The sequence below is a fragment of the Taeniopygia guttata genome, chromosome 1A, assembly GCF_048771995.1.
Source record: "Taeniopygia guttata chromosome 1A, bTaeGut7.mat, whole genome shotgun sequence".
Classification (NCBI taxonomy): Eukaryota; Metazoa; Chordata; class Aves; order Passeriformes; family Estrildidae; genus Taeniopygia; species Taeniopygia guttata.
This window is the reverse complement of record NC_133025.1, coordinates 21,824,181-21,847,732: the sequence shown is the minus strand read 5'-3', so window position 1 is coordinate 21,847,732 and position 23,552 is coordinate 21,824,181. Positions and strand designations below refer to the sequence as shown.

At 34.3% G+C, this 23,552-nt stretch overlaps 1 protein-coding gene across 10 annotated transcripts in view; it reads right to left on the bottom strand.

Annotated features, from left to right (window-relative positions):
* The window catches only part of CADPS2 (calcium dependent secretion activator 2), a 284,504-nt gene that overhangs the window by 56,883 nt on the left and 204,069 nt on the right, over positions 1–23,552 (bottom strand). For 6 of the 10 annotated variants that reach the window (XM_072921238.1, XM_072921227.1, XM_072921240.1 and 3 more), the window contains exons 14-18: positions 22,587–22,688; positions 18,429–18,492; positions 16,233–16,356; positions 13,749–13,769; positions 2,961–3,064 (exon numbers count right to left, since the gene is read on the bottom strand). In XM_072921238.1, the coding sequence (XP_072777339.1) occupies positions 2,961–3,064; positions 13,749–13,769; positions 16,233–16,356; positions 18,429–18,492; positions 22,587–22,688 (415 nt within the window). The remainder of the gene's footprint in view (positions 1–2,960; positions 3,065–13,748; positions 13,770–16,232; positions 16,357–18,428; positions 18,493–22,586; positions 22,689–23,552) is intronic. The other 4 variants (XM_072921236.1, XM_030256895.4, XM_072921273.1 and 1 more) reach the window with 1 other exon arrangement.

The following is a 23,552-nucleotide window of genomic DNA, read 5'->3' as shown; positions in this document are numbered from 1 at the left end:
GTTGGAACAGTTTTCTATCAATAATTTATATTCTTAGGCAATCCTTAATGAAGAGAAGAAATTATGAAAAATATCATCAGCAAGTAAAGCCAGCTCTTCATTAAAGACATATAACTATTGTACCTTTTTACCATCACATAAACCTAAGTTTTTAAATGTCAGCATTGGAGCTGAGCATTGGATCAGGGGGAGCTTTGTGATCCTGGAGTTAAAGATGAAGGTGGAGGGAGTTTATGAAAAGGATGAACATCGAATCCTGCTGAGAGTGTTTTGCTCAGGGTTTATAAGAACATATGATAGTGAGAAATGCCTACATATGAAACACAGGAAGATGTCATTGCTTTCATACTTATGCCACTCATTTTGAATATATAATTTTGAATATTTTTGAGTTACCAGCATGGAACATATCTAGCTTGATCTACACAAGAGCTGAGTTCCCCCAGCTTCAAATAAATTCAGAGAAATCTTCACTTGTGTTTATGAAATGTAGGCCCTGGGTGGTGCAGATTTATGTAGTCAGGTCTGAAAGGCTTCTGTAAAGTTGTCTTTTATTTGAAAGAATATATTTTTGCATCATGGATTTTCTGATGACTACCTGTAGTTCTCTCTGGCATGGGGCAAATGCAGAAATGATGAATTGGCAAAAGTTTTTAAAGAAATGCTGAGCATCTCCTCCTATTACTGAAAAGTATTTTGTGTGTTCCAGTGGTAGGACTGAAGGATGACAACTGGCACCAAAGTAAGGAGGAGAGATGAAAACTTTGGCAAGAGTTTGAAATTGAGTCTTTCCGTTTCATCAAACTGGAAGAAATTTCTTATTAATGAACCTGTTTAAGTAGGAATTCATTAAAGGAACAGACTCCTTGCTCTAGAAAATAACTACATGAAAATAAAAAATGTATATAGGCAACGGAAGGGGACCCTTCTAAGCAATCAAAACTCTTTTCAGAAAATATTGCCAATATTTCAAAACAAAGCAAAACCAAAACTAGAAAATGAGCACATTTTCTCTTTATTTTCTTCCTTGTTGTAAATGGCACTTTGAACCCAGACAGAAATTCTTCTGACTCTCTCTCAAGAGCTATGCATCATTACTTGGGCAGCAAAAAAGAAGAATAAAAAAAAAAAGTTAAAGCTAAATGTAACAGGACAGTTGCTATGGATAATAATAGTCTAAAAGCAATTAGCAATTGGTGGCACACATTCTAGGAGAACAGAAACGTTGCCTGGATTAAAGAAAGAATGGAGTTCTTAGATTCTAGAAGGCACATAAATGTGGCTATGCAACACCAGAAACAACAAAACAGTTTATGCTACATGTTCAATGCACAGTTCCATGCTATGAGCAGAACAAAACAATGCTTAGTTCATCAGGAATCACATACCTCTCTTCCCTTTGGGAATCCCCGAAATTTGTAAATGTTATGAATTAAAAAAAGAGGAAAAAAAAAATCTAGTATTAAAAAATGTGATATATAATTTTACAGATTACTGATCCTTGTCAAATGTAGCATCAAACACTGAACATTTCCATAACATTATGATGTGAAGTCTCCATACTTAATATTGAGTTTTGAGTAGGGAATGTATAATTTGGCAATCTTTTTCTCAGATATATTTTAATACTGAAATTCTGTATGCCCTATAAATTTCAGTGAAATTGAACATGTATTATATGAATGAAGGAAGGGGAAAATAACCTCAGCATTATCTTTTTTCTTTTCAAGGTACCTTAGATTAGATTGCGAACTTTTGCTGAATAAATTATTCTGAAGGCACATGCAATATACTTATCCTTTTGAAAAACACCACATCTCTGACTGCAAATAAGTAGTATAGAATGCAATCTTTGAACAGAGATGCTTAATCATTTATGATTATTTGATCTGGGCTTTGTTTCTGTGTTCTTTTCCACATAAGTCAAATTTTCTTACAGTCCTGCAGGTCCTCAAAAGACAAAGACCACAATAAAATACATTTTATTAAGTAATAATTATACTGTAACACAGTGGCAACAGTAGTGTAGAACAGGACCTCCAGGGAATTAATTTTAAATCATCAAAACAGCTGTTTTTTCAGTATATGATAAAACATCTATAACAAGTTCACACATGACAGATGTAAGCTAAAACCCAGATTCCATAGTGTGATATAAAACCAGATGTTTTGAATGATCATATTTTATAACTATATATACTAAATAATGTTTATCCCTTTGTATATTTTCCAAAAAAATATTTATTGAGTTTTTTGAGAACATTTTAAAAACAATTTCCTTAACCTTAGAAAACAGTATTTATTAATTAAATTTCAATAATATATACAGGTGTATCTGGCCAGGTTAAGTTTTGTAATTCCTTGACATAAGAGGTGCTAGAATTCTAGCTATTATGATTTTTGTATCATGAAGCAAAAGATGTGAAAGTAAGAAACATTGTTTTATGTCATTTCTTCTACTTTACAATGCCATTTTTAAAAGCACATGTTTAACAGCATACTTTTCCAATCAAAAGAAGAGCAATGGGTATGAGATTATTATACCTATCATTATTTTTATATCTATAATCTAGATCTATACAGCATGATGAAAACCAGCATTCAGTTATATTTTCTTTCTATTTTGAACATCAGATGAAAAGTTGGAAAGAAAAACGGTATAAGGCTATGAATGTTTTCCATACCATTTCAGCACCTCCAGCACAAAGATGCTTTCTCTTTTTTATGCTCTTTAATTTTCGTTTCTAATCCTACAGTTCATTCAGGTGAATTGAAGTAGAGTTTTATTTCACTTCACTTTACATAAGCTTCAAGTCCCTTATTCCTCTGTAAATGTGAACTGCCTTAAACATATGTCAGAAAGGAAAACTAAAATGTTTCTTGACAGACTTGCTTCGCATCAGAGGAGCGAAAATCCACGAATAAACCATTCTCTACAGCAAATGCAATTACAGCCTCACCTCTGAATGATGCTCTTCATTTTGCTGCAATACTTCGATACAGAGTTCTGCAAGGTGAAGAACCTCTTCCAGTTTTCTTGCAGGTGTTGCTTGATTCATGGTCTCTATATGAATATAAACCATAAAATTGTTTTAATTACAAATATTATTTACAGTAAGAGAAAACTGTCAGAAACCAATGGGAATGCTGAAAACTGACAAATTTCTAAAGTAAAAGAAATTTCAAGTGTTAAGGATATTGATTTAATACACATAAATAGAGCTGAATGTCCAGATTACTAAAAAGAGAAAATAATTCACAAGAGCATCAGTGGTCACTGTAAACATTATTTGATTTAATATGTGAGAAATAACCAGTGCATCCATGTATTAGATGCTCAACTTTTAGTAAGGAAGTTTTTTTTCTCTTCAAGGACATATATACAAAGACAGCAGAGAGTGGAGACCTTTTTTGTTATTGTCAGTACAATGTCTTTTCACCAGCTGACTCATTACTGTCATCAGCAAAATTGATACCTTTTGCAGCAGTCAAAAATTCCAATTTTTTTAACAAATAAGATATTACATTTTAGGTATATTTAAAAATAAGAAAAATGCAAACCACAATAATTCATACGACTAATTTCTACTAAATAATAATAATTCAAATAATAATTTTCTACCTGCTGTTCATCACTAAAGGTGAATCTGAATTCTTTTCAGTACCATAGTGAAAAGCAGCATTATGAAATAAGGATCTTATAACAGAATTAACACAAGGCTACTAAAAATTCCACCTAAAAGAAGCACAAATGCTAGAGTTACAAGTGACATGAAGCTCACTCATTCTACCCAGAAGACTTCAAAAAGGAAAGAAACAACAAAGGTAAATCAAATGTAACTGAAGTACTTACAGAGAAATTAAACAACAGTTAGTTTGCAATTGAAAAAATCATTGCACTAGATTGCAGGAAAAACCACAGGAGATAAGGGAAGAATCCAACAGAATTTTTTGCAAACATTTTAATCAGTAAAAGTAACTTGTCCAACTATATAATCTGCATTTTTAGGGATAACTTCAGCATTAGCTCTTAGAACTTGTTTACTTAAAAAAGCTCTTGTTGCTAATCATAAATTTATGGTCACATTAACCAGGAGAACTTACAAAGCTGGTAACAAGGTCAGTGAGGGTTTCCGGAATTCTATTTTCTCATTTTTTCGTCCAAGTTTATGGATCACATGGATAGCAAATCATGTGAATACACATCTTGATATGCAGAAAATTCTGCTGACATTTCTTTTCCGCTTTGCATTCATTATTACACAGACCATTAGTAGATTAATTAAACGATTCTCATAATCTCCTTGGTGTTACTAAGAATATCAATCTGCATGCAATCAATATTTTTAACATTTAACATTTCTAGCAAGTCAAAGCAACATTCCAGACACTTTGAATGCAGGTGACCTTGTCCAGTTCTCCAGCACTAGCACATTAATGCATATTACAGCAATGAAATATATAGCTTTGATGCAATTTTTGAAGAAACACTGGATTAGAATCTCCAGCAAACATCCAGTCACTTCCAAGTGACTAATAACCAACATTTTTTTCATGCAAAAAAACCAAAAAACAAGCACAAAACTAGTTATTGAAGAACTACAAAGAATTTTTTCAATCTTATTAGAAGAGACCACATAACCAGATATGTTGAAATACTTCTTCTAAAACCAGAATTTAGCTCAAGAAAGAGTTAGTGTGGAACATGGGTCAAGCACAAAGCACACACAAGGCCATTCATAATTCATAAGGCCAAGATCACTGTTTTCAATACTGCACTGTACTGCCTTTGCAATTCTTATACTGTAGAATGATTATATGAATATAACAACAAACATACTGAATCAAGAGAGATTAGGAAGGATCAGCCAAGTACCCATTATTTATATTTTATATTATAAAGACTACTATTGGATTCAGACTAAACCAGTGGTTTCTACATTTATCCTGAAATTGCTCTTTCTCCTAGTGGTCAGTGTCCTCCCCTCCCTGATCACATGGTAAGTACATACAGATAATATACACCACTAGCAGTGTCACTGATGTTAATGAGTCTTAGGAATAAAGCATCGATATTAATAGAGAACATGACTGGAACATCTGATTTCAGCATAAACAACTCATTTTATTACACACTCAGCCTGATCTTCATTACCTCACCACTAACCCAGTAAACAAAATAATTGCATTCATAATTGCATACATTCCTAATGAAACTAAATATGCTGTAAAATATTCAGAAATTATATCCTAGAAAGGCTCTCTACATTATTAAGAAAGTAATTCTAATAATTATGTTGAATCTCATGTTGCATTTTTGCTCTGGAATAAATTCACTTATTCCACACTTGCAATTAGCTCAAAATGGCCTAAAAATGGCTGTTGAACAGATATCATTATCACTAGGGAGAGCAGGAGAAAAAAGATTTACCACCTAACTGTGAGATTATCTTGCTCCACCACTGTGATAAGATAACAGTAAAGAGAAATATGGTCTCGGGCAAGTACCAATTACACTGAACAAGGCATTAAGGAAATACAGTTCTGGTCATCTGTGCTAAAGTGATGGATTTTGACTAGAAAATAAAAGGAAATGATTTTTTTTGTTGTTGTTGTTGTTGTGTTTGTCTGAAAGGCATCATAAGCCTGATAAAATGAAGGATGAAAGTGAAGATCCTGTTCACACACAGGCAATATAGGAATACAGTGTTCCCAAAGTAGAAAAACTTGGGAAGGAAAGGAACTACCTTTGATCAGGGATAATGCTGGCAGAAGAATTGATCAGTCATGACAAATTATTTAAACTTGACACTTTAAAATTTTCAGTCATTGTGGGACTAATATTCAGGAACAGTTTTTTTTTTTCAATAGGGTTAGCATGTTTAGGAGGAAAAAGAGTATAAAAACTGTAAATACACCTTTAAGTTGAGTATGGAAGGTTTTCAATTGATGTTTCATGGCAGGGATGACTAAAAATGTGGGCTATATTAGACTGAATCAATTTCAATTTCATGTTTCCCTAAAACTCACTATGTTATTCACTAGTTTACACTGAAACTATTTATTACTAGCTAAAAATATGCAAATTACCCTTAATTTTTCTAGCTTTTCACAATATTTTAAAAATCATCATTTTCTTAGAGGATTTGTTCATAAGAAAAGGTGGCAGAGAATTGAACTCAGTCTGTATCCTTGGACAAATCTCTCTAATGTTTTTTTTTGTTTACTTATTCACAGAATAAATCAGTATATGCTATTTATTTTGCATTATATAGACTTCTCCACATTTCACTTAAGCTTCATATAAAGCCTCCTTATCCAGATGTAAGTTATGACTCCACCGAGCCAATTTTCTCTGTAACTAAACACCTTTCAAATTCTAGGAATACGTCTTATGAATATCAACAATTATATGTGTATATACACAAGGGGCTATGAAGTAATTTGAGAAATAAAGAATGAAATACTAATTTTTTTGAGCCAAGCAAGTAGTGTATATGAAATATGAGTAGCAATAAATTCTTATTTGGAAGTTTTAGAACCTCCAAAACACCTGAGCCAAATACTGTGCTTGTCTTTGTAAGCATAAAAGAATTACAGGAATGGAAATCAGTGCTGTCAGTTTTCATTATATTCATGATGTCTTTCTTCCCAGAATTACTAAAGGTTGTTAAGATGTGTTTACACTGTTCAAACGAACAAGTTGCAGCAGGAGTCGAGTCAGTAAATATGCTGTTTGACATCTTTTAGAAAATAAACAGAAAAAGCCATCAATCATCTGTTTCCAGCTTCACATCCTGCCAAAATAAAAAAGCAAACCAGGCTTTGCAAATAATGGATGCTTTCTCAAGTATGCATTACCAGTGAGTCACACAGGTACAGAGCAATATTGTTAAATGAGCGAAGTTAACTGAGCGAAGCGCTACTGAAATGAAAAAGTGACTGCTTCATGAACCAATGGAGCCTCGGGCCACTCGGGACTGTCAGATCATCCAGTCTCACCTCCTGCATCACACAGGTCAGGGAACTTCTCCCCAGTCCTCCTTCCGAGACAATCAGGATGTCTAAAACCTAACAATAGTGTGTCTAAAACCTACCTCAAGCTTTCTTTCCACAAGAGAATTGAAGACATCCTTAAAGACAAATGCACAATCCACCTCTCTCATTTTCTCCCCAGCATGTAAGCTGTTAAACATGTGTGATTAATTTCTCATTGACATTTGCTGCGCACAGGAATCTGCTCATTAAAGAGGCATTTTTTTCTTGGTTATGAATGCAGTGTAACCAGGAGACTCCTGACTCTGGCCTGCCAGTCTCCCCCTCGGTGACACAGCATATATCCCTTACTGGGTTTCCCTGCCTCGCATTTCATCCTTCCCCCTTTTCTTCAAACAAGCATGTCCAGAACCAGTGTCTCAGGAAAGCCAACCTGTCCCCAGGCAGAGGTATTGGAAAAAAGGCAAGTATGCTGAGAAGCTCCCAAGTTCACAGCCTTAATGGGCTTACAGTAAGGCAGGACACAATGTAATTGATAATACAGACACATCATAATTTGAGCTTTATGGAGCCACCTCTGCTCCAGCAGGGCCCATTCATTTGGTCTTTTTCAAGATTGCTTGAAGCTAGTATATTACTAAACCTGAACTGACTCTGAAGAGTTAACCCAGAACTGCTATAATCTACCCACATATAATTTAGATTTCACTGTGCTAAATTTTTGTGCAATTTCTCACCAAATTAATTCTGTGTGAAAAAGTAAGGAGGTAGATTTGGAAAGACATTTTATATTTTTCACATTAAAAAAAAAAATCCAACCTAATACAAAAAATGGAATTTAGCTTTAATTATGAAGCTGAAACCAGTCTTTCCATAATTGCTTTCAACTATTTCAGTAGTATTTCCAATTCTAGGGGAAAAAATTAGAATTAATTACCATTATTAGCTATGTACAGGAAGATTATGAGATTTGTAAAAAATTAGAGTTCCCATCTCCTACTCCATGACCTACCATTTTATTAAGTGTGTCATGCTACAATATTTTCTGTTTTTTAAAATTCATCGTAGTATTCAATAGAATTATCTTCATGAGGCAATCACATGTTTTTGTTTTGTATTGTTTTTTAAAGGGAATCTTGGCTCATCGAAAAGCATAAAATTAACAAAATCAAAAAGGCAAAAGCAGAAGAAAAATCTCATTTTTTTGCCAGTTGATGATCAAAGCATTTAATATAAGATTTTTTTGCATTCCGATTTTGGCAACACAAATACAAGCAGTTGGTACTCTCCTTCTTTTTCTCACTTCGAATTTCACTTCAAAGGGGAAAAGAACTAATATTATCAGCACTTCCTGAAACTGTAGAATAAAACTCAGAGATAACAAACATGCCAAACTGCAAGGCTTCATGAATAAAGACAACTGGATAGATTAATAACTCACCTATCAGATGGAGAGAAAACTGGCACTTGAAAATGCAAACTTAGTAAAAAGTATTTTTAAAAAAACAGGGTATTTTAAGATTCTAAATTTTGGAGCCTTACTGAAAAAAGAAGAAATCTAATGCTGTCAGGCAAGGGGAAGGAAAAAGAGACTTTGCAAATTATTAGCTAAAACAAAATTTAAAGAAATTACTAATTGAGGACATAAAATGAACAGAATATTAAAAAAATGTAACACAGATTTGCAAAGGTAGGTTGAATTAGACTTGGGCATTTCTAGATAGGATATTTTTGTATAAAAGAAATTCAGTAGATCTTATCTATTCTGACTTTAATGAAGCTTTTGATACTGTGCCTCATGGGAAAACTGAGAAGCTGAAGAAAATGACGATTAAAAAAGAAACTGTGTGGGGTATAAAGAAGATGCCTCAAGTGAAAGGGAATCAGCAATGCTGAGAATGTGCAAAAAAAGGATTCTTGAGAGATTCCTTGAAGATTCATCTTCGCTTCCTTAATATTTTCACAGAGACTTTAGAATAAATATTAGAAGCACAATGACAATGTGTAAAACATAGGAAATAGAAAGATGCAGTAACAAGAATTCGATAATTCCAAAGATGGGAGAGAGAAATATATCAACATATCTTCAAGAGTTAAAGAAAAACATATTAAAAGTCCTTTAGGAGGGGACGGTACATTTTGACACATGAACAGCAATAAACATTTCCTATAAACTGGAAATATGTCAGCTCAAAATTATCAAAACTCTAAGACTGGGTTGAATTAACTTTTCGCAGAAGGGTTGTGTAACACAAGCACGATACAGATATCAGAACCCCGTGTTCCTTGACTATATTAGATAGAACACTTTTGGTATAACAGTGCTCCTAGTACCGTGCATGGGGATGACTTTGCACAGCTCTTGTCACCAATGTTCAAGAAGGTATTCAAACTTTAATAGAGAAAGACTCCTGAAATTATAAAAATGAAGAACAGGCAGCCACTCTGAGACAAGGTGATGAAAGCCTAGGTTGCATGAGTACTAAACTCTGGTCTAAAAATGCATCGTAGGGCATAGAGGAACTGGAGATGATGAAATGCTAATGAAGGATGGAACTATCCCTCCCTCATTTGGGATACAGGACAAGGCTGGCATGCTTAAGTTTGGGAACTAATTTAACTGTAAGGTGATGATACACCTGTACAACAAATAGCACTCAAAATGACCTTCCTGTGGGTGAAGCAGGAGACTGAAAAGGGAAGCTCAGTGACAAAGACTGACTCAGCCCCACTGTTAAAGGAGGATATAGGTACATTTACAAAGGAGTATCAGGATGCAGACCTAACAATCTGGGGATTCTTTTACAGGTCCAAAACTGAAATCAGGGATGTTTGCTCATATCCTCATTTCCATTTAGTTGCATGACAGAGACCAAGAAGGTGCTATGCTGCTGTGCAACCCACTTCTGTTTGTTCAGTGAAATGAACATGCACGGAGAGCTTTAATCAAGTCCTCTCCACGTACAATGACTCTCTTCACTTGCCTTCTCAGCTTCAATAATGTTTGTAGTGTTCTTCTTTTTAAGCCAGACAGATCCTTCTGAGCCTTGAGGGCATTTACATACGACCCTTCCTTTAGAAACTTGTATGTATGTAATGAGTATGTTAATGATTAATGTCTTAAAACTCACTAAACTTCCGAGTTTCTCCTGACCTTCTCTAGTATGGAGTTAACATTTATTCAGCCTTTAGCAGTCTTTCCGATAGAAACAAATTTTGGCATGACAACTGATTTGTCTTTGAACAATTGTATACTCCAGAGTAACTATTTGCTCCAATTTTAATGGAATTTATTCTTATTCCTTTTATTCAAATGGTTTGGCAGAAGGAGCCCAATATACTGAGTTACTATAGAATTTTAGAAATAGGGAGTTTAAAGACTACAATCTGTCTATTGCCTCAGAAATGAATATCCATGGACAATGACAAATATTGCCCTATTTGCTTTACAGACATGTACCACTTTAATCCCTTTTATATTTGCACAGCAAGGTAATGCCGCTGTGCTGAAAAATGTATTTATGTGTAAGTTTCTGTCTTTTCTCAGTCAATAACAGCAACAATAGCAGGATTAATTAGTCCTCAGCCATTCAGTTTTCTAATAAATTTAAGAGGGAAAAACATTAATTTATGAGGAGGAATAAATAATGCATTTTATTACTCTGTGTGTATGGATGTGTATGAAATATAAGTAAAAAATAAGAAGTCTGTGTAAGGAAGGCTGTCTTTTTTGAGGGAGAGAAAACAGGTGATGGAGCTATGCAAATTTCTATAGGCTCTTCATAGGAAGTATGCAAAATGCATATGAAGAATGTTTGTCTCTGGCCTCAGAATCTGGCAGGACCATTTTTGTTCAACTTTATCTATAGGAAAAGTCAATATAAGTTAAATACTGAATAAGACAGGAATACATGCCATACAAGAAACAATTTAAAAAGTGCTTTCAGGTAGTGAAATCTCAAAGGCAGCATATGCTGAAATGAAAATGGGTCATACATAAAAAGAGATTTTCATGTGTTGATGTAGTGATTCATATCCTAAAATTATAAACCCTTGCTGCAAACTACCAGAACATTATATAAGAGTTCTTAGATACAGTCCAAAATTAAAATAGTAGGTTTCCTGCTATTCTCTTCATAATGGTAATTACACTGACTGAGCAGATTAGCTACTCCATGAGAAATTCAGCTATACATGTACTAAGGAATGACATGCTGCACCCTGTATAATTGCCATGGTAAATGTAATTTTTGTTAAAAAAAAATCTATGCTATATTCATAACAGTATAACGATGAGGGATGCTCAATAAAATGTCATCCTGACTGTAAAGAAATACTGTTGATAGAAGTGCTGCTTATGCCACCATGTTTGCTATTAGAGAAAGTAACCACTGTCTTTGGGAAACATTCAGAGACTTGCTCTGCTGAGACTGTGAAAATGAGAGCACTTGGGGAATAGACCTGGGAACCCAGCAACCACACTACCAAAAAAGAATCTGCATGTTCACCTCTGTATTACCTAAGAAGGACACTCCTCAAATTCAAGATTCATTATCAGTATATAGAGCATAAGTTAAAGGGTAAATAACAGTTATCTAGAAATAGTTTTTCCCATATTCCACAAAAGTACAATATATGGTATTAGGGCTAAGCATATTGTACATCAAGTTCATTAGGAAATCTGTAGGAGTCCAGCTAGAGATAAAACCAGGAGCAGGATTTGGCCCTAAAATGTCATTGTATTTGGATTCATTTCAGTGGCTTTGTCTTTTGCATCAGAGAACTATGTTCAATGTTTCACAAAATTCCACTGGATACAGTCTATCTACTCCTTTCAATAATATTATTTTTTTCTGAGTTTCTGATTAATTTTCAGTCACAACTGGTATTTAATTAAACAACTAAATTACAAATGCAGCCTATAAACCTCTAGCTTCAGCTAACTTACTCACTATATGTGATAGGCTTTCCTCTCATCCATTCTCTAATCTAGTTATTTGCCTGGTCACTTAAGGGACAACTTCACTATCCTGTGTTAAAAAGGGCTATGGTTTCTTTCAAAGCATGGAGAAACCTAATGTAAAGTGATTTAAATCAGGTACAGTAATTTATTTATTTATTTAAGTACATGTAACTATATCATCTATGCTTAATGGTTTTGGGTTTCCCACATAAAGAGCCTGAGAAAAACTAAGATTACCAAGTGTGTGGCGCAAGGAAGATTTATACTTGAGGTGATGCACATTGTATAAAGGTGCACAGGCAAGTTTTGGAGCACAAAGGTGAAAAGAAAAAAATCTCTAAAATTTCCCAAATTATTTTCAATTAATTTCAATTAATTGTTTATGATTTTCTAATTTTAAGAGATATTTTCTTTAATATCTAGAGGTGTAAAAATATTAAACGGAATATTTGTGTTATCTAGCTTTAGGTATTTAATGTAGAAGGGAAACTGTCTTTAGGGTGTTTTGTATTTGATGCCGTGAGATTGGCCTTGCACAGAGAAATTGTTGAAGGACTTTCAGAGCACTCGGAGTCCCCTGCCTAAGGGACCTCTCCTGTTGATGGGAGGGGTCAGCAGATCATCTGAGCAACTTGGGCTCCCATCAACTCACCCTAACAGGCTGTGGCACGAACATCCATTCCACCAGTGCACTGCCTACTCTCTTCTTTAAAAATTCCAAAGGATCTCCTATTTACAGGGCATTAAAGCTTTTAAACAAAAAACAGTGGGAATCTTGGAAATCAGTGGAATTTTTTTTTACTTCAGTAATGGACACAGTAATTAAAAAAAGTAGTCTTAATAATTTGCTAGTAATTTTAAAGCCCCTCATAAGCAAGGAGCTCCTCTTTGAACTACCTTCATGCAACTTTTTTATCATCACAACAGTATGTCTTTCCAGATGGAAAATAAGTTCATCATGAGAGTACTACCAGCTCAATGCCCCTTCCCAAAACTGTGGTTGATATTGTTTGTGAAACCCCACAAAGCACCACAATCAATTTTACTTTGGGTATATATGTCAGGTAAGGGAAAGCAGTGCACAGCTCTATTTTACAGTATAGATATGCCCAATCCCTCATACTGGTATGCAGTCAGTTCTACTTAACTGCAAATACTACTTCAGCTGTGCTCTTTTTATGATGATTTTTAAATAGTGGGATATAAGAACTCAAAACCCTCTTCCTGTATTATTGGAGACTGTACACCATATCATCATGAAATCAGGAACACAAAGAATTACCATCCATGTATACCTCAGCTATACCTAAAAAAAGAAATGTATCACTAAACAAAGCCATATCAGAGAAATGTAAAACCAGTTTTACAAAATTAGTTTTCCTAGTAATATCTTCACTAATAAACTGAGCAATAATTTTATAAAATGGAGGACTACGAAATTATATTTCTCTAAATACACAAACTGGTTTTGAATTTAACAAAATTAAACTTTCCTGAATAATTTATTTATACCCCTTTCACAGAAAATTCAACTTCATCATATTCCAAAACAGAAGACTGCTGTGCCTAAAATGATGTACCTATTTATTAGCTAAACTGCTAATAAATAGGTACATCATAATTAAGTATCAGTGTAAATACATGGACTAAACTACAACAAAATTAATTTTAATATTCACAAATGTTATGGTCAGTATCTTGGTATAGTTCAAATCAAGATAAATAATAACAACAGGCACAACACAGGACATCTGTAATACATGCAGACATGCACACAAATAATAATCACCTGAGTCCTTTTCCACTGTTGCTAAATAAGAAAAAATAGGGAAAGAAAAACATAATTACAGGAATAAAACTCATATAATTAGAGAAGAATAAATACCACATAATGAGACAATAGCTTCTTAACATCTTGAGTACATCACACAAGTGAAGGGTTTATTCATGTGGGGGAGAAATGGTGCATATTTCTGAGTAATATATTTGCATTTACTAGCCCTATATAGTCTTTATTTCAAGCTCAGGCACTGAACTTACATCCATATTGTGCATGGGAGTTCATAATCATATATGAGAATATTATTTGCATTAGAACCTTCTTTATATCTCTACTTTTTAGGTATTTGCTATTGGTGTATATAACTGATACTATCTTGTAGCATTTACATTTTAACTGACTAATATGACATTCACTGAAGAAATAGTCAAAGGAGAAAAATCTCCAAAAGATGGGCCAGCCACATTTGAGGACATCAGTAGTATTATAAAGATAAGGACTCTATGCTTTCTGTATGCAATTTGAGGAGTACGCATTCAATGCAAACACTAACATAAATTACTTTCAAGAGAAGAATGTAACTTCAGTGCACAGATACAATAATGCTCCTATAAGCCTAAAGAAGCAGAATGAAACCTATTGCTGAAAAATATTACATTTATATTGGTACAAAAGTAGGATGTTTGTAATGACCAGAGTATCAAAAGGTATCAATACAGGTCTCATTGCCATTGAAATCCAGTGCACTGAATTTTCTGATGTTATGATGCTGGAGTCCTTCAGTTTCCACAGTACTTTATTCTCAGAACAGCACTTCACCTATTTCTCTTTAAATATGCAATGATGTGTTGTGCTTTGAGTTTACAACTACATGAGTGTAAAACTACTTAAATAAATCTAGTTTCATTTCAACCAAAAGGTAATAAATCCAAAAAAGAAAACTGCAAGTCGAAATATGGGAGTCAGTTTCATGTGCTGTTCCAGATTAATCAGTGTTAAAAGTGTGAACAGCTCAAAGTGCAAACTTTGCTACTTCAGGGGAAGTCCCACAATTCTCTAGGATACAGTAAAAAATCTTGGGAAAATATTTATTTACATAATGGCAAAAAACTTTCCAATCCATTTTATTGTCAGTGTGTTCAGGTATCTTTTGCAAGCCTTTTTCATATTATAAAAATGTTTCTATTTTTATACTCATTGTTTCAACAGGTTTGATACACAACTTAAATACTGAACATTAACATTTCCCTTTATGAATTCAGAAATATAAAAATAAGGAAAACATGATTTTTTTCCTTTTCATTTTCCAGAATAGATTTAATAGTCATCCTTTTTTTCTTAAACACAACATGATATCATAATTAATTATGATAAACTGGTTACTAGGATGGTTTCATGTTGTTACTTCCATGATATAATACTGGTTGCTATAGTGATGAGATGGATCTTTTGTTAATCACTTGTGAGATCGGTTAACTCATGTTTTTCAGAGAATTTGAGCAGATATAAAAATGGAAAAAAAGTTGGCTTTATAATATTGCTAAATATTTGAGGCTTCTTCAGTTCGCTCCTAAGCTAGCTCTGTTTCTTATGGTGTATTGACAGAAATATATGCTATCAAAAATTAATATGCATAAAATTTGCATTTTTAAAAAAACAGAATTAATCCTAAAATATTTTCCTGAGATTAATTCTAGCTCCAAAAATCCAGTGCACACAGCTTTCTGTTCTTTAATACATTTGGACAGGAGTATCTCTAGCTTTTTGTACTTTATGGAGAATAAAAGTCTGTCTTGACAAGGCATTTGACTGTTTTGACTTCCTTTTTGTTCTACATAAGGTTTACAAATAGTAAATGACATTGTGCATCCTGGACATTTTTTTAAGAAAAATTTTAGTTGATTTCATTATATACCTTACAGAACATACCAAACTTTCAGAAAAACTCCTGATTACCTTCAAACTTAGTATTTTGTCCTCTTAATTCATTCAATCAGGATGTAATTAAGGTTTTAATAATCAGATTATTATTATACAACTGATAACAGAGCAGCAAAAATAAATAGCATTTATCTATTTGTCTGCCTTATAAATACTTCAGAAAAGAATATATACAGTTTTCAAATTTCAAGGCAGTGATGCTGCTGTTAAGGAAAGAATTTCTTGTCTGTAGTTTAATCACTAGAAATAGCTAGAGAAATAAAAAATAACCCATAAACAACCTCTTAAATTTATGAAGAACTCAAAAGTAAGAACAAAGGGGAACTTAAATTAGGAAGTCCTAGTCTTTTATTCAAACAGGGTCCCAGGAGGCATATTAAAGCAATGAATAGGAAAAAGCTCCACAGTTCACCAGCTGAGATTTTAATGAGACATTTCCCCTTGCTGTGGAAGGGGTTTGTTCTGGAAAGGGAAAAGGCTGCTCATGGAATATGCAGTTAATAGGCATTGTTGGCTTTTACAGCCACTTCGGCAGTTGATTGCTGTACTAACCTTCTATTTTGGCATATTCTGTAAGTCGAGTGTAATTGATCAAGGCAGCCTTCTCCAGACATTTTCTAACCACTTTCTTCACCTCTTCTGCTGGTATAGGAGTGGCAATATCTTTCATTAAAACCTGTGTCGGAGACAATTATACCACTTCATTACAATTATTATCCAAACCCCACAGGAAAAGGATAAAAGTATCCTGAATTTACTACAGATGCGATAATGATTAAAGGCAGACATCAAAAAGGAACTATTTCAGCTGGTGGATCTTCGTCTTTGAAGGCTTCTGTTCAGCCTTGATTTGACTGCCTGTACAGTATTGATCCCTCCTGTTTGCCAACTTGCAACATGGCACTCAGTCTTTGGGTGACATCAAGACCAGTAGAACAAGAGCATTCCGTGGATGGGCTGGATCACGGCTACCACTAAAGATGTGATTGTGGAAATTGGCTTGGTTCTCACCTGGAAAAGCTTCCACCATTGCAGAACCATGGACTCTTCAACAGGGTAAAGTTATTCAAATTCAACATGTCCTTGCTGTGAAAAAAATGCTGTCTATATAGTGGGCAGGGAAAACACTGAACTTCCAGCAGATCATTTTATTGTGGACAAGCAGAAGAACAGTCCATATAAATGTTTTCAAAACATGTAAGTTGTTACCTCATCTATTGTACCTATTGAGGTAAACCAAGAACCCATACCCCTTTATATGGATGCAGCATAATATACTCTGGATTACTATGTTAAAAAAATGTTGATAATTCGCTTGCATTTTTATTTTAATTCTGCACTCCATTAAGTTTCAACAGGTAAGTGTAAACAAAACTCAACATGTTTTTATCACATTTTCATGTAAATAATAAATTTTCAGATAACTCAAAACCTTAAAAAATGCTTCTCGAGTGGATTCCTGGACAAGGTACATCCTTATATATCTAAAAGTTACTGTTAAAAGGAGGGAGCAAGAGATGCAGTCTAGGAAAGGACGTGGTAGAAAAGAAACAGGTTTAGCAACAGTGAAGCTATTAGGAAGACATTGCTGTGAAGCAGACTTCTAGAATACCTGCACACAAATATGACTTCTCTATCTGTGTTTACTTGCTTTTTTAATCAATAATTTCTGGTTATCAACAAGTGAATTTACAGTATTCAAAATCTTTTGTTCTTGGTCTTATTTTTTTTCAAACTTTATAAAGACAGGTAAAATAAGATGGTTTTAACCTATTCTGCATTCATAAAGGTAGGAAAGCACATTTATTCCCAGTCAAGACTGACAGCGGTGCTGCTTGAACACCACCAATACCATTTGCAACAGTAGGAAAGGGGACAGGAAATGGATATTTCAAAAAGCACAAAGCAGCACTACACTACACAGCACTACAATCACTGAGATGGTAAGTGAAATAAAACATACACCTAGACTCCCTAGGTGTTTTCTGAACACGGCAGAGGTTTTCTAAGACAGAAACTTTATACATGAAGTGTTCTGCACTGCAGAATAACTAATACTTGCCAAGACCAAACTTCTCAGATTTTGGCAAAGCAACACAGCCTGGGACCTAAACTTTTTTTGAATTCATACCTTCATCAGACTCCTGCTGATACAATTCCTCTGGAATCTCTGCTGGAATTTAAAATCCTTTTTCCACAGAGATGACTGAGATGCTTTTATCATTATGAGGTATTCTCCTTTCCAGTCAGTACAAGAGGATTTGCTGGGCAGGAGCTTACGTTTATAGGTGCCCATGTCAGATTTGCTGTGTATAGCTTTTGTTTCTTAAATTGACTCAGATAAGGCATTTATGGAGTATTATTTGAATTATAGAGAAGGTTTTTAATATTGCACATGAGTACAGACATTAAGAGCAGCCCAGAAGGCGTAAACAGCAGGAAATGGGGGCTGTAGAGTAGATTTGTACCACTTTAGGGGTAATGCTGGATAAGTGTTAAATATAAAAGGGACAGAGTCACTGACTACAATTCAGTGGCTTGAAGTGAAAGTCCAGTAAATAATTCCTGCAGAAAACAGCTGTTTGCCTCTGTGGAAGACAGTGAGAGAAAACCAAAAACAACCATCATTCCAGTCAGCAGTTCAAACCAGCAGTAAAATACCTGAGAAGATATGAATCTGCTTTCAGTAGCTGAATGCAAAAGAAAAATGAAGGCTCAGCAGAACTTAAAATATGTTCTCAAACTTACCCTTTCAAGTAATGAAAGTGTGGCTTTTAAAGCTCCTTCAGGACGTCCAAAAGGGAAACAGTATCTTAAAAATAAAAATAATTTAAAAAATGAAAAAAAGGAGAAAGAAAAAAAATAAGAAGAACATAAAATTATCAGAATTATAAAAGCTGCTTTATTGATTTACTTTAAGATGTATCTGCATACAACTTGCATTATGTTAGCAGAAGACACCCATAACTGAAATACTAATAAGAGCAGAAAGCCTCTTCACTAGTCTGCCATGGAGTACATACATAAAGCAGCAGTATCAGCCTACCAGCATTTTAGGCCTAAGTGCAGAAAAAATACTAAAAGGCATAAAGCATCACCTCCAAATTATCATCTGTGAAGGATATTTAAAGGTCCCTGATGACTTTAATTGTCATCTTCCTGGAAAGAGGTACTATTTCTCATGTAGCCATGACTGCTGCTGGACCTACGAAGCAGCATTCTGTATATTGTATTTTATTTTAAAATTGGATTAAGACAAGGATAAAATGTCAGATATTTTAATTTCTGGAGATATGAATGCTGGCAGATAGTCTGTGTTTTTTCTATTATATTAAAAATACCTTGGAAAAGCATTTATCTTAAATTTTATCAGCTACAACTCAAACCATACCCACTCCTAAAATAATGTAAATTAAAAAGTGATTGCATTCATAGCTTTATTTTTTATTTTTGTCTGCTGAATGATACAATATAGCAGGTCGATGAGAATACAATGCTCAGGCAACTGTAACCTCTCTTAATCCTGTCTACAAAATCTTACTGGGATATCCCCAATTGGAAAAAGGATTTTTTGCTTTGCTCTGATTACTTTTTCTTATTATTACTCACTGAGAATGGTAGCCTCCTATTCTAATGTTTTCCACTAGTCAAATATTTTCTAATGATAAAAGGATTCAGACCAGTGAATTTTAGATCTACATTTTAGTCAGCCAAAATAAAGCTTTATAAATGAGGTCAAAATAGGATTTCCTGCAGCAAGAATTCCAGTATTTACTTTTATATCTGTTAAGACTCAAGATAAAATTCACACAGCCAGGTAAAAGGTTAAAGTCCACGACTTTCATGATAGCTTTCTCAGAAATATTGTTTCTTCCACATTTGATGCCTGAGAGGCTGGCAGAGATCAGAAGTCTCAGTGGGTAGACAAGGTGACAGAGAGGAAAGGTGTAAGTACCTTAAGAACTACTTCAGATGAAGCCCATCCCACTAGCACAGGATGGGCTGACTGCATGTTAATCATAATGGAATCAGGCTGATAGCAGTGAAAATGAAAAAGGCCATATGGAAGTATTAGAACTGGAAGGTGCAGGTCAGTTGGCAGGCAAGGGAGAGCATCTTTTTCAGATGGGTGTGACCAAGTCACTTTAGTGGACACAGTAAATGTTCAGAGCAGCTCTGAGAAGGCAGGAAGAGACATGGACTCTTCAATTAACTGTCCATGACAGCTGACCAGTACACACGACATTAAGCAATGGAGAGAGGGCAAAGCTTAGAATAAATATCAACATATTGCAGAGAAAAAAAAAAAATGGTGATGGTCCTTGAAGGTCTGTACCACTGATCCCCTAGTTAGAACAATTAGTGTGATTACAAAACGTTAAGTGAGATTAGAGGAGGTACAAATTCAAGATTTCAACTCTAGACATATACATTTGACTGATATCTCATTAGGACAACTTATAATGATAATATTTTGGGACACAGGTTTGAATTTCTTCCTTGAACTGCTAATTTAAGACCCACAAAAAACATATTCTGGATTCAGTCTCAAATGTGAAGAGAACATAGTTTGAGAGGTCCAGAGCAGAAGAGGTGCTCTGTAGTAATAATCATAAGACAATAAAATTTAATAATGTAGCAAAAGAGAACAGGCCAAAATATTCAGTACAGGTACATCTAGTACATGTATATACAATTTTAAGAATGGGCTCTACAAAAGAAATGAAGAACTTGAAGAACAAAAGCAAAAGATACATTCAAAAAAGGCAAGAAACCTACAAGCAGCCTGAGGTAAAATTCAAAAAAGTAGGAGCCAAATGCATGCCACAATTAAGAAACCGAAGTGGTAACAAACAATCTGTCACCCTCTCTGTGATTCCATGAGGAAGATAAAGAGGTTACCGTAGAGAATTTAATAATAACATAACTTATCTGAACATGGAGGGCATGAAAGTCTCTGAAATCTCTAGGAAATGTAACAAATAAGCAGCATGGATGCCCAAACTGACAGTAGAAAGGACAGTGGAAACAAGAAACCAGCCTGGGAGATGGTGGGAATACTTGATGACAGGGAATACAGGGCATTCAAGGACAGTAAAGCTAAAGAGAGAAAACCAGTAAATACTCTGCATAAATCCTCTCTGTTTATGTATTTTTCCAAATATTCTGCATTTCACAATCATCATAACAATTTTGAAGAACTGAAATATGGAGTTGTTTTAATACCATGTTTTCATAAGAAAGCAATCTGACAGCCAAGGTTATTCTTTGTGAATTGACAGCGGTGATCCTTATACATGTCTTGAGTCAAGGTTTTATTTAAAATATTATTTCCAATGCTTTGTCAGGATGTCCTACATTGTGACTTTATGTGCTTTATAAAATCAGATTCTAAGGCACTATTTTTTTTCCTTCTTCCGGTATTATGCCAGTATCCTTGTTTAAATCCAGACATTTCACCTGTTATTTCATTTCATTTCTAATATTTGTTCACAGTAAGAAATAGTAAGCACTCCTCACCTGACAAAGCCCAGTTCCTCTGCATTGCTTAAATAGGATTTTAAGGCAAACCTCAGAGTCCTCTGAAGGATGAAGTCATTCATGTTTGAATGACACATTTAATTGCTCTCAAGGAGGCATTTCTAATGCTGTTTAAATTTTCTTGAAATCCACCAAGACTGAGGCAGAAAGGTTCTGTGGTCACTACTGCAGCCCAAGTTCATCAATATAACTCTAATGTGTAGGTGAGCGGACATGATGGGGATTTTTATTTGTTCCAACTCAAAAGATAATTTAGACTTTACTAGACATTTAGGCTTATTTAAACTTTAGACTAGTTTTGTAATTAGTCTCATGCATGTGAAGGCCTGAAGGTAGGGAGCACTCTGTATCATTTCTCATGCAAGAGTTCTTTGTTCCTGAGGAAGGAAGGAAAGGAAAGTGTTGTTTTTCCCTGAAATGAATACTCTCCAAGGAGAACCCTAGCTCCCTTTAGTTTAATATGGATATGAAGTCCCAAGTGAAAGCAACTATGGCCTCTATGCTCAAACATAGCCCAAATGTCCTATGATGCTACTGACTACCAGATATTTATCTCATCAAACCAGAGAGGCATTCAACAAACTCATAGTCAGCCTTGCCAAATGAAAGTTCTGTTTCACAAAGAACTATTGAAATGGTGGAACTGGCTGTTATGATATGATACAGAGACAAAAAAATTATATAAATACAGTCTAAGAGGATTAGATTGACAGAATAGCAGCAGATAGGTTGGCTCAGTGCGACAAGTAACAGGCTTGGTGATCTATCTGCAATTTTTATAGTAAGTTTCATAAACCATCAATTGCTACAAAATAGAAGGAAATCCCATGTTTCCTCTGTGTCTCATACTCCTTCTCTAAACACTTTCTGCTGGCTTTGACAGTCCTTAATATGACAAACTCCTTATTGAGCATGATGATCCTTAACTTTAGAAAGATAAGTATATCATGAAACCAAGAAAATTACATTAAACATGAAGAAAAGTTTTAGCTGCCATCTATTAAAGATGTTCTCTACTCATATGATTTTCTTGATCTATAGTAATCCAAAAATAGTTATGGCACAGTCACCTTAGTTCAGACAATTTGCTTGGTTAGACTTATACAAAGTTTGAACTTTGAAAAATCAACAAAACCAAGGCCTGTATTCTAACATAATCTTTTCTATCATATTAGCAACTCTCATATTACACAAGTAAATTTAAAGTACAACCACTTGTGTAAATAAATTATTCCATATTTAAGCTATTTCTTTGCAAGCAGACCATTTTATTTTCACTCCACTCGTTCAAGACCAAAATAAAACACCATTAGAAAATTCTTCCAGAAAAAAATGTAGCATTCATTGAATAAATTATACACTCACCTGAAATGGCTTATTTGGTTTTCCAAAAGGGAGGAAAGTCTGTCCTTAATTTCCTCAAACCTTTCCTTCTCTTCCACAGACACTGTTCCAATTCCATCTGGCCTGTAACATTAAATGTTTAATAATCATTGATATCTCTTCATATTGATTTGTCTTTGGACAATGATCTTTTTATTTCTAAAGTTTTCATTTAACATGAGTGTTAACTCCCCTTTCCTCTTTCTCATTGCCTCAAAGGATAAGCAGTTGTAAATATCGTTAAAGAACAGGCTGCAACTGGACAAAGAATTTAACTTTTGAGTTGAACTTTTGAATTCAAGCCCTAAGTTCCTCCATCATCTCGATATGAACAAAAGTTATATAATTCTCTTAAACACTTGCAAAAGACAATAAATTTTCTCAAGAAAATTAGTACTATTGTCACAGTAGAGAGGTCTACTCAGATCTTGTTAAATTTAATCTCCTTGAATCTTCTGTTTATTTTCCTAGAGGCACAATATAGCTAAAAGTGATGTTAAGGTAAAGGTGGGAGGGAACCTACAGCAAGAAAAGCCACAGCAGGAAACACCTAGGAATGCTGCATAGTGAGGATAGAGTTTGATTCCCTGTCCTATACTGACAAATGGTATCATGTAATCAAGACTTCCATATAGGTGCAGCATTAAAGATGCAACTAAAAAGTCTTTTAAAAACAAAAGCACTGGCATTTTTGAAATATCAAATTTAAGTCACAATATTTAAAAACAAGCTTATATTTAGTATATTAAACATACACTTTGTCTAAAGTCTTAGACTAAAAGTGTTACTAATGTATTTATATTAAAATTATGACAGTAAAAAATAAAATTCAATACGCAGTTCCCAAATATTATTTTTGCCATGCAGTCACAACTTCTTCACACACAGCATACTTTAAAAAGAAGTGTCTGAAATGTTCCTGTTAGTTTCTTGATTTCCAGCTCCAAG